The sequence below is a fragment of the Neofelis nebulosa genome, chromosome 1, assembly GCF_028018385.1.
Source record: "Neofelis nebulosa isolate mNeoNeb1 chromosome 1, mNeoNeb1.pri, whole genome shotgun sequence".
Taxonomy (NCBI): domain Eukaryota; kingdom Metazoa; phylum Chordata; class Mammalia; order Carnivora; family Felidae; genus Neofelis; species Neofelis nebulosa.
The window spans coordinates 26,503,333-26,515,577 of record NC_080782.1 but is presented as its reverse complement, the minus strand read 5'-3'; the positions used below and the strand labels follow the sequence as shown (position 1 = coordinate 26,515,577).

General features: G+C 39.1%; 1 protein-coding gene across 4 annotated transcripts in view; it reads right to left on the bottom strand.

Annotated features, from left to right (window-relative positions):
• Positions 1-12,245, bottom strand: part of NPR3 (natriuretic peptide receptor 3) — a 95,681-nt gene that overhangs the window by 76,614 nt on the left and 6,822 nt on the right. For all 4 annotated transcript variants that reach the window (XM_058716799.1, XM_058716807.1, XM_058716783.1 and 1 more), the window contains exon 2: positions 4,736-4,858. In XM_058716799.1, the coding sequence (XP_058572782.1) occupies positions 4,736-4,858 (123 nt within the window). The remainder of the gene's footprint in view (positions 1-4,735; positions 4,859-12,245) is intronic.

The following is a 12,245-nucleotide window of genomic DNA, read 5'->3' as shown; positions in this document are numbered from 1 at the left end:
GAGAGGAGGATGTTGAAAAACTTTTCCTGAACATATATCTGATTCTTCAGGCACAAAATCTCAGAGAGGACCCTTTACTGATAATGGACACCAGAATATTGGTCCAGGTCCCCCTGCCTGCCATAAGATTCTGTCTACTGCTTCTACTCTGAGGAGGAAAGGGCTTCAGGGTCTGTGGCAAACAGGGACATTTGTTTCCCATCATCCATTCTTCTTTCTCCATTAGTAACAAATTCCTAAATTGATTTGGGACAACAATGAGTCCAGCTGAAAGCACACATTTACTGCCCTCCCTCACAACTAGGGGTAGCAAATGATATGTAAGAAGTTAATGAGAGAGGCTTCCAGAGAGCCTTCAAACAGAACTGAGTCAACGGAGATGGTCTCTTTCCCCCTTCATCTTGCCTAGATTGAAGACACAATCCCTGGAGTCCTAGCCACCATCTTGTGATCTTGAGGGTGGACACTGTTCACTAAGATTAAAGGTGCCAAAAAACAGAAGTTTGCATCCTTGATGACATTATGGAACGACCACCTCTGCTCTCAACTGCCCACCTCTGTAAAGGATAAACCTCTACATTTGTTTAAATCACTATAGGTGGGAGTCTTGCATGCAGATGTAATTCTTAATGCACCTACATCCATTCCTAGGCTGTATTAGATAAAGTTGGTTAATTTGTTAATGGAATGTATGGCCTGAACTTATCTATAAAACTATACCAAGAAAAGTTTATGAACTTACCATTTTTTGAGTACTATATATAATCATCAAAGCAAACTAACACTAATAATAAACCTAATATTTATTAAACATTCATTATATTTCAAGAAGTTTGCTATGTATCTCACATACATTATCTCATTTATTACTCAGCCTGATACAAAGAAGTAAGTACTATTATTATCATTAGAAGAAACTAAGACTTGCGGGGGAGGGCAGGGTTGCATCAATTTGCCAAGAGCACAGCCCCTCAGAGAGACTGATGCCAGAGCCCAAAACCTGACAACCATCAGGTGAAAAAGAAAGGGTACCTAATCAGAAACACCAAGGATACTTTGTAGGTTGTATAGAGTACACTGTGTAACTCTGCAATTAAATTTTCAAGAAGCAGAAAAACTGAATTCATGGAAAAAATATATTTTAAAAAGTTGACCCAAAATTATACACCGGTTATACACTGATATAATGCAATGAGAAGGACACAGCATGGCTTTTGTAGTACTCTTGCCAAATAAGTATAAACTCAATCTTACCATGTGAAAACAACAGATAAATCCAAACTGGGAGACATTCTACAAAATAACAAACTCATCAAAAGTGTCAGGTCATAAGTGACAAAGATTAAGAAAATATCACAGATTGGTAAAGATTAAGGAGATACAACAACTAAATGGTTTGGATCCTGGAACAGAAAAAGATCATTAGGAGGAAAGGTAGTAAATTTCAAATAAGACTTGTAGTTTAGTTAGTAGTATTGTACCAATGTTAATAGTCTTATTTTGATAATTGTACTATGGTTATTTAAGTTGTTAACATTAGAGGGATCTGGGTAAAAGATATACATGAACTCTCTATATTATTTTTGCAGATTTTCTTTAAGTCTAAAATTATTTCAAAACTATTTTTTTAAGTTTTTCAAAAATTACCTCTAAAAAGAAGTTAGGTCCAGATACAGAGTTGAATTGTTTCCATCTTTCAAGGAATATTCTTATGGTATATAAACTGTTCTAGAGCACAAAAACAATGGAAAGTGTCCCGATTAATTTTATAAAGCTAATATAAACCTGATATTAAAACTGGCAATACCACCTCAAGGCAAGAAAACTACTGTCCAATCTCACTCGTGAATATAGACTCAAAAATCCTAAATAAGATTCTAAAAACATAAAATCAGCAGTGCATCTAAAAAGTCATCATGACAAAATGTACTTAATTCCAAGAATACTACAAGAACTCAATATTAGGAAATTTATTAAAAGTATATGTCAAGTGTATTTGATAACATTCACTGCTCATTTCCAATTTTTAAAACCACACTTAAGAAACTAGAAATAAAAGGATACCTTAACATGTACTTCAGTTCAAGAAGTCAAAAATTAATATAATATATACATTATACATATACATATTATATTATACATATAATATAATATTATTCTGGAGGTTCTTGCCAATGCAATAAGAAAAGAAAAATATATATTCAACTTCAAAATGAAGGAAAAACTCTGTTCCTATATGAAAATGATATAAAAACTACTGGAACAGAGGATTTAATATGTGGAATTCTTGCAAAATAAATAAATAAAAATTCATAGCTTATCTACATAACAACTACAATTATAAAATGTAATGGGAAATGATCACCATCATAGTAACAACCAGAAAACATAACCTCTAAGAATGAACTCAACAAGAATGGTACAGAATATAAATAAAGAAACTGAAAAACTTAGCTTATGGACATAAAAAGTTCAAATATATAAAATAATTTAAAAGTTAGATGATGTAAGGATGCAGAAAAACAATCTCATAGCTTGTTGCAAAAGCATAAAGTGGTAAACCTCTTTAGAGGTCAACTTGGCAATATCTATCAAAACTTAAAACTTTTGGGGCGCCTGGGTGGCTCAGTCAGTTGAGTGGCCGACTTCGGCTCAGGTCATGATCTCGCGGTCTGTGAGTTCGAGCCCCGCGTCGGGCTCTGTGCTGACAGCTCGGAGCCTGGAGCCTGTTTCAGATTCTGTGTCTGTGTCTCCCTCTCTCTGACCCTCCCCTGTTCATGCTCTGTCTCTCCCTGTCTCAAAAATAAATAAAAATAAATAAATAAATAAATAAATAAATAAATAAAAATAAATTTAAAAAAAAACTTAAAACTTTGGACCCAGAAATTCTACTTCAAGAAACTTATCCTACAGATAATATGTATGTATAACTATGTGTATGTGCATGTGTGCACGCACATACAAAGCCACTCAATATAGGACTGTTCTTAATAGTAAAAAGCTGAGAACAGCATAAATATTGAAAAATGACAGACTATTTACATAAAGATGGCATATCAGCATTACAAAATACTACATAGCCACACTTGAAACAGTATCAACACTTTATTAAAAAATATTTTCGTAAATATGTTTTTTATAAAATAAGCAAGACGTACATACTTCTACATATTATCAATATACTTTTAGCTGGGTGGCAGATTTATAGTAACTTACTTTCTACCCTGTGATTTTCTATTTCTCTCAAATTTTCTTAATACTCATGTATTATAATTAGCAAGGAAAAGTAATACAAGCTTTACCTGCGGATGCAAGAAATTCCAGTACCTAATATTTGCATTGCCCTGGCCCATTTATACTGTGCATTCACATCATTTTCTCCAAATAAATACTATGTTTGCATTACCAACTTACAAAACTCAGGATAAATGTTTTTCATTTTTCACCAGTCTCTACTACTATCTCAGTGAACTCAATGCCATAGCCAATAACATAATTACATTCTGATCTGTGGTCAAAAAGTGAAACCAGCACTTGCTTATACAAAGAGAAGGGGAAAGACAACCATGGCAGCAAGGAGGAAAAACATGGTGTTTACCCTACAAGCCTCAAATCTCCAATCTTATCCACTACAGGAAGCAGTAGCTACTTGTGTTTCATCAACTTTTGTTTATCCCTGTGAGAACTGTGTTTTATTATCTGTTTATGCACAATGCGCTATTGCTTGGGTTGCTTGAATAAGCCAGGGTATCAGAGCAGGAAACTGAGGTGGATGCTTCAATGTTTAGATCCTGTCTAACCATATCTCAACAGCAAGAACTGGGAAGTCGAGCTCAGCATAAACAAGCCATTTGCGATAAGCACACTTATGATTCCCTATAACTGCTCAGCTTTGAGCAGTCAAGATGCAGTATTTAAGAAAATGTGCCATTGCTCTATACTGTCTCCTTCAGAGAGAGCCCTAATCACATATGGAGAAAATGTTTTGTATCTGTGATCTTCATGGCCTTCTTAAACACCCTCCATCACAGGAACACTGGGAACTTCCCCAGATCCATTTTAAGAAATTATATTCTTTCACTGATATGTGTTGGTGGATCTCAAACTTCTACAAAGGAGAAGCTTAAAGGGCAGTAATCTGGAAGGAAGAGGGGCTGGGAGCAGTAGCTTTTAAAATGTTTTACCTCAATTTACAGTAATAGTTGTTTTACTTTCACACTATAACCCATTACAAACACATGTGTAACATGCATAAATATATACACACATACAATTATATTTCCAAAATAAAAGTTTTATGAAATAATACACATGCAATGTGTAATACACTTTGACATGTTCTATTATGTTGATATATTCTAGTCTATTCTATTAAAAATTATGCCCAAATCTCACTAACATTCTTCCAATAGTCAATCATGGTGGCAACCTGCAGTTGGAAACACACTGAGGAGGGGTCTTTAGGGCCTAGATTTACAACCATCTGGAGGACTGGAGACAGCTATGCTCACTCCCAAACAAGTCTGTTGCCATCACCAGTATGAGGTATCTGCTTGCTGAGTTCTCAGAGAAGAAAAGCATGAGAACTCAGTCCCCAGAGTGTTCAATATCACAGATTTCTAAAACCCTTTTTATGGAACCAGATCTACTGAGGTAATTCAAATTACTAGCTTTCTCATGACCTCATTTTGACACCTTCGAGGGAGGGGAGACTGGAAGCGGTATAAGCATTTACCGTAGGAAGAGCTGTTGAAGAGCTCGATGTTGAAGAAGGCGTAGTCTCCACTGGTCATCCCGTGCTTGTGCGCTGCCAGCATGATGCCCCGGACCGTGTCACTGCTTGCACACATGATCACCACTGGGGAAGGAGGAACAAACAACATGCATGAAACACCCCTTCCCAGAGGATAGTGGGGACGTGGAAACCAGGGGAGGGAGACAGGGTACTAATATAGCCCTTAAAGCATCTCCTCACTCATTACTTACTAATTACAGAGGGAATGAATAGTAACTTTACAGTGGAGAAAGCAAGCGGTCACCGGCATAACCAAGTGATGGAAGCCAATATCATCAACCATGGGAACACATTCATGAGCCTACACCCAGGATCCAAATGTCAGATGGGCAACATAAATCTCATCAGGAGAGAGGCCAAAAACTCAACTTTGGGGGACAGTCTATAGAATAGATGTCCTCTGCTCATGAAAATGATCAGTTTCATGAAAACAAAGGCAGCCTGACGAAATGTTCTAAACTAAAAAGACTTTTAGGAGCAGAAAATTAAATACCGTGTGTGATTCTGGATCCCAAAAAAAATAATAAAAAAGTTTTGCTATAAAGGGTATTATTGAGACAACCGGAGAAATCTGAATAAGTCTGTAAATTAGATAGCAGTGTTGCGTCTGTGTTCAAATTTTTGCTTTTCATATTTATACTGTGGTTACGTAAGTGAATGCCCTTGTTCTTAGGAAACACAGACTTAAGTATTTAGGGGTAAGGGAACATGATGGCCCTACTTCTCAAGTGGTCCATAAAAAGATCATTGTGTGAGTGTGTGTGTGTGTGTGTGTGTGTGTGTGTGTGTGTGTGTGTGTTTGAAGAGGAGTAGGAGGAGAAGGAGGAGGGGAGAGATTTGGAATGAAAGCATGTGTGGCAAAATGTTAATAATTGGCAACAATCTGGATGAAGGCTGTGCAAAGGTTCTTTATACTTTCTTACATCTTTTCCAAAAGTGTAAAATTACTTCAAAATAAAGTTCTTTAAAAATACCTCAAAAGTATCATCAGATTTACCCAATATAAGCCAGTCAAGTGTGTCAACTGCTTTTAATACTTAACAGCATGGAAAATACATTTTCCTGAAGAAGCAAACTGAATGGTTTGAGGGAGAACAGTCATTTGGCAAATCAGGATTCAGTGAGGGGTATAAGCTTTCTGCTGTCTGAATTTTGAAACATTTTTCTCAAGCTGTCTCAACGTATATAGGAAATAGTTAACAGAATTCCAGGCCCCACCTCATGTTCTCTCAGCTTATACCCACACTTGTCAAACTTGAGAAGCTTTAAACAGCTCCAGAACATTGTTTCCCGCCACATAAGAGCTACATCAGCCAACAGTGAAGTGGGTACCTGGCCGTTATCTAGTTAATTTGATCATTGTTGATGGCCCTGGTCCATCAAAACACAGACCACTGTGTTTTGCTGCATACATGGAAACAGAAGGCCTGGAGAGGCCTGGGGGCTATAACCATATTACCACCATGCGTGCAGCCCTCCGCGATGTACACGTTCTTTGAAAAAGCATGGGTGCTGAAAGACGTAAAACAAACCTACGTGAAGGTTTACGCACTTGATATTGTTTACTGTGCATGTTAATTCAAAGTGTTCAATCATGACTCTGACATTTCTTACCACAAAAGGGCTCTGTGTGCAGGCTAAAAGGTCTGAAAAACAAGTTTTAACAATACAAAACTCCTAAAGGTCTATAACTGTGGGGATAGGTGTTATCTGTGCCTGGAAATATTGTTCTATATTTGGAATAAATAGTCAAATTCCAAGGTACCTTAGCAAGGAAGCTTTCAAAGAAACTCTTCATCGCTCATTATGACCTAGACCCTTGTTTTAGCTCTGATTCAATTCTCGACCCTGGAATGACAAAAGAGCCATAGAGTCCTACAGAGCAGCCAATAAGGACAAGGCTGAGGCTGGACAAGTTTGAAAAGCACAGATTCCAAGAGTGGGCATCTGCAGAAGGCCCTGGGAGGCTCTGGCTGACTGTCCAGCAGCCCTTATCAGCTTTTGATCAACTGATCATAGTCTGGAGCTTGGCTCTAAACCCCTGGATATAGAACCTGATTCTGTCAGCACATAAAAAATAGAGTCATTGCTTGGAGGCAGAGTCCCAATAACCTAACTCAGATGTTTTGGGGGGTTTTTTAATTGTTATTCATTTTTGAGAGAGAGAGAGAGAGACAGAGAGACAGAGCGTGAGCAGGGGCAGGAGTAGGGAGAGAGGGGGACACAGAATCTGAAGCAGGCTTCAGGCTCCGGGCTGTCAGCACAGAGCCCGATGCAGGGCTTGAACCCATGAACCATGAGATCATGACCTGAGCCGAAGTCAGACGCTTAACTGACTGAGCCACCCAGGCACCCCCTACCTCAGATGTGTTTAGGTACCCTGAGATGCAGATTGCTCGATTTCAATGATAACCAGAGTGGTCACGAACACATTTGTGTCAGCATATACCTGGGCATGCCAACTGATAAGCCAAATTGTAAGGTAGTAGAATGCTGGTGAGGATGAAATCAGACTCAGGGACGTCAGTTGGAGGATTCAGGCACCCAAAGGCACCAGGCCATACAAGTGCTATACCTGGCCCAGGACCGAGCAGGCTGTGTCCTTAGGCCAGAGCACAAGCTTCCCCAAGTCCTGGACAGGCTATGCCCGACACCTGCCCCTCTATCACTTCTTTGTCTATTTTTACAGTCCTGGCCCATCTCCTCCCTATTCCTATCACCACCAAGACCAAACCTTCTGACAGACATATTCTTTCTTTAAAATGTCAGTACCTGCTTGGGCTGGGCAAGAGTGACCCACAGCAGCAGCGTGTCTATGTAAGCAGACTTTGATTATTTTTTTTAAGGTTTATTTATTTTTGAGAGAGAGAGAGAGAGAGAGAGAGAGAGAGAGAGAGAGCACAAGCGGGGGAGGGGCAGAAAGAGACGGAGACAGAGGATCCCAAGAAGGCTCTGCACTGACAGCAATGAGCCCAATGTGGGGCTTGAACCCACGGACAGTGAGATCGTGACCTGAGCCAAAGTCAGATGCTCAACCGACTGAGCCACCTAAGTGCCCTGATTTTGATTATTTTATACCTCATCCACTTTGTGTTGACCATGTAGTTAAACTCTCAAAAAGGAAATCTTAATTTCCAAGTCCATGGACAGGATATTGTTTTTTTCTTGCATAAAACAAACCCATAATGTACATTATCATCCAGTTTAAGTTGGAACAAGTACTCACAGACACCAGCAGAGCAGAGAGAATGAAGAATCCTTCTCGATCTGTAGGCTGTTCCCTAATCTCTTACGGCTATTTCATTCATGCCTAACTCCACAGCAACTATTTTTAACAACTTGCCTTTATACAATCTGTCGGAAGGTTTAAAATAGTTTTCACTAAAATAGCTTTCTCTTCCTACTCATGTTTCATCAGCTTATATAATAACTAATTAAATTACATACTTATGATAATAAGTACAAGTGGTATAAACACATTTGGCAACAACTCTTGGAAAGGACACGGACAAGTGTGAGAAGAGTGTGGGCATACTCAGGAGAAATATACAACTACCAGCACTCACCAACAGTCAATAAAGTGTACAGAGAAAAAGAGACCTTCAGCTAATCCTACAGGCTGCTTAAATGAAGGTCAATTAAGACAATTTGTGTTGTATTTAAGTATAGTTAAATATATAAATACTAAGTTTTTTGGTCAAATTGTTAAATTTCTGAAAGAGGGGATGATAGTGTGATCCTAAGTTTCTGGGTGTTCTCATTCTGCTCTATTTTTCTCTTTGCCAAAGAACTTGTGATGTTCCATGGCATCCTCCACCATCTGATTCCCAGTGTCTTCTTTAAGTGACTTCTCACGATCACAATATGTTCTTGCAATCACTCTAAGAAGGGCAGAGAGAGAAGTGCAGAGGGGTGACTACAAAGGTCAATTCAGAGAACCAGAAACAGAGCAGGTAGCATAACTGAGTTAGGAGGCTATCTTTTCCCCCGGCTCAAGTTTCCATCTGGAGCAACCTCTGAGAGAGCGACACTCCTCATCTCTCAATGGACCTCCATTTATCCCTCTCCCCCCACCCACCCCAGAGGAAAAGGACTAAATTGTTGGATTGGTGAGTCTAAAACCAAAAATGGCATGCTGGACCCAGCCTTTTCTTCCTTCCTTTTTTGGGACACGTCTGCTTGTGGAGGGCACATATTAGGGGAGAAATAATAGCAAATAGGCCCTCTTGGCAACAAAGCTAAATCCATATTTTCTAATACGTTTTACCAGCAGTAAAAACATATTTTCAGAGCACCTGGGTGGCTCATTCGGTTAAGCATCTGAATCTTGGTTTCGGCTCAGGTCATGATCTCATGGATCACGAGTTTGAGCCCCGCATCGGGCTCTGTGCTGCCAGCGCAGAGCCTGCTTGGGACTCTATCTTTCTCCCTCTCTCTCTCTATGCTCTTCCCCTGCTCACTCGCTCTCAAAATTAATAAACTTTAAAAAAAAAAAAAAAGGAAAAGAGATGTTATGTCATGAAAGTGAAGCAAGATATGCCATGTGCTGAAAATCAAAACTATGATAGCAGAAATTAGAAACCAAAACTTAATAGAAATCTGGGGCATAGTCAAAGGAATATCTAAAGAAGAGGAATTTCTTTTTAAAAGACAGGTGGTACTGTCAGAATGGCTAAAATTAAACCAGGAAACAACAGAGACTGGCAAAGTGTGGAGAAAGGGGAACGCTTTTGCACTGCTGGTGGGAATGCGAACTTGTGCAGTCACTCTGGAAGTTCCTCAAAAAATTAAAAACAGAACTACCCTACGACCCAGCAACTGCACTACTAGGAATTTATTCAAAGGATACAAAAATGCTAATTCAAGAGACACCTGGGTGGCTCAGTCAGTTAAGTGTCCGACTTTGGCTCAGGTCATGATCTCACAGCTTGTGGGTTCAAGCTCCACAGGTTGGAGCCTGCTTCAGATTCTGAGCCTCCATCTCCCTCTGCCCCTCCCCCACTCGCACACTGTTCCCCCCCAAAAATGAACATTAAAAAAAATTTTTAATGCTGATTCCAAGAGGCACATACACCCCAATGTTTACAGCAGCACTATCAACAATAGCCAAATTATGGAAAGAGCCCAAATGTCAAAGACTAATGAATGGATTAAGAATATGTGGAATACTACTCAGTGATGAAAAAGAATGAAATCTTGCCATTTGCAACAACGTGGATGGAACTAGAGTGTATTATGCTAAGTGAAATTAGTCAGAGAAAGACAGATATCATATGATTTCACTTATATGTGGAATTCGAGAAACTCAACGGATGAACACAGGGGAAGGGAAGGAAAAATATGATAAAAACAGAGAGGGAGGCAAACCATAAAAGACCCTTAAATACAGAGAACAAACTGAGGACTGCTGGAGGGGAGGTGGGTGGGGGGATGGATTAAATGGGCAATGGGTGATGGACGTTAGAGGGCACTCTTTGGGATGAGCACTGGGTGTCATATGTAAGAAATGAATCCCTGGGTTCTACCCCTGAAGCCAAGACTACACTTTATGTTAACTAACTTCAATTTAATAAATAAATAAATAAATAAATAAATAAATAAATAAATAAATAAATGACGGGTAGCAAATAGGAGAAAAAGAGTAAGAAAAGTAACGTTTTGATCCAGGAAGCCTAGATTGAACATCAAAATAATACAATTCTAGGGGCGCCTGGGTGGCTCAGTCAGTTAAGCATCCAACTTCGGCTCAGGTCATGATCTCATGGTTCATGAGATGGAGCCCCGTATCAGGCTCTGTGCTGACAGCTCGGAGCCTGGAGCCTGCTTTGGATTCTGTGCCTCCCTCTCTCTCTGCCCCTCCCCTGCTTGTGCTCTGTCTCTCTCTCTCTCTCTCACTCTCTCAAAAATAAATAAACATTAACAGTTTTTTTAAATAAAATAATTTTTAAAAATGTTAAAATATTGGGAGCAAAAGGAAAATTCTAAAATTTTTCAGGAAAAAAAATAACAGATAACAAACAACAGGTCAAGAATCCAAATCAATTCAGCTTCCTAGTAGCAGCAGTGGAATTTAGAAGACAATCCTTCAAATCTTGAGGGAAAACGATTTCCAACCTAGAATTCCATAATAATGTATAAGGGAAGAATGAAGACATTTTCAGTCATGAAAGGTATCAAGCTTTAGCTCTCATCCACCCTTTCTGAGAAACTCCTAGAGGATGTGCTCACCAAAACAAGAGCATAAGCCAAGAAAGACGAACACACAGAGATCTAGACAGAGAGAGATAGGGAGGCAATGGGAGATACAGGGGGGTGTTGGGGAGAGAATCCCGACTGACAGCTGCGCAAACTGTTTAGATAATAACCAAACCGGAACATTTCAGGGGCTTAAAATAGAGTTGATAGATGATTTAGTTATAAGCTCGTAGGACACTAAGCAAACAATCAAAAACAGACTTTTTTTTAGCCCAAGGAAAACTAGAGCAATAAAGGAAATATCATTGTAATAGCCTATATGGGCCAACTACAAATAGCATTTAGAAGGCAATAATGATATAGACACTGAATGCGGAGCTAACCAAAAATTTTCACACAGCCACTTGAAAGGATGGCTGCAGGGAAAACCTTGAGTGTGTGGTGAACACGCAGTAGAAGAGAACCAAACTAACATCTTCCACTGGGATGGCAAGAGAGAAAAACAAAAACTGAAATAATCAAAGTAACCTGTTTTCTGGAGGTCTGAAACCAAATACCTACAGAAATAGCTGCAAGGGTTGAAAATACTTTCCTCTGGATAAAACACCTCGGAACGAATCTAACCAAAGAGGTGAAAAATCTATACACTGAAAACTATAGAAAGCTTATGAAAGAAGTTGAAGAAGACACAGCAAAATGATAAAATATCCCATGCTCCTGGATAAGAAGAATAAATGTTGTTAAAATGTCAATACTAACCAAAGCAATCTACATCAATGCAATCCCTATCAAAATAACACCAGCATGTTCACAGAGCTAGAACAAACAATCCTAAAATGTGTATGGAACCAGAAAAGACCCCGAATAGCCAAAGCGATCTTGCAAAAGAAAACCAAAGCAGGAGGCATCACAATCCCAGACTTCAAGCTGTATTACAAAGCTATAATCATCAAAACAGTATGGTACTGGCACAAAAACAGACACTCAGATCAATGGAACAGAATAGAGAACCCAGAAATGGACCCACAAATGTATGGCCAACTAATCTCTGACCAAAGCAGGAAAGAATATGCAATGGAATAAAGACAGTCTCTTCAGCAAGTGGTGCTAGGAAAACTGGACAGAGACATGCAGAAGAATGAACCTGGACCACTTTCTTACACCATACACAAAAACAAACTCAAAATGGATGAAAGACCTAAATATAAGACAAGAAGCCATCAAAATCCTCGAGGAGAAAGCAGGCAAAAACCTC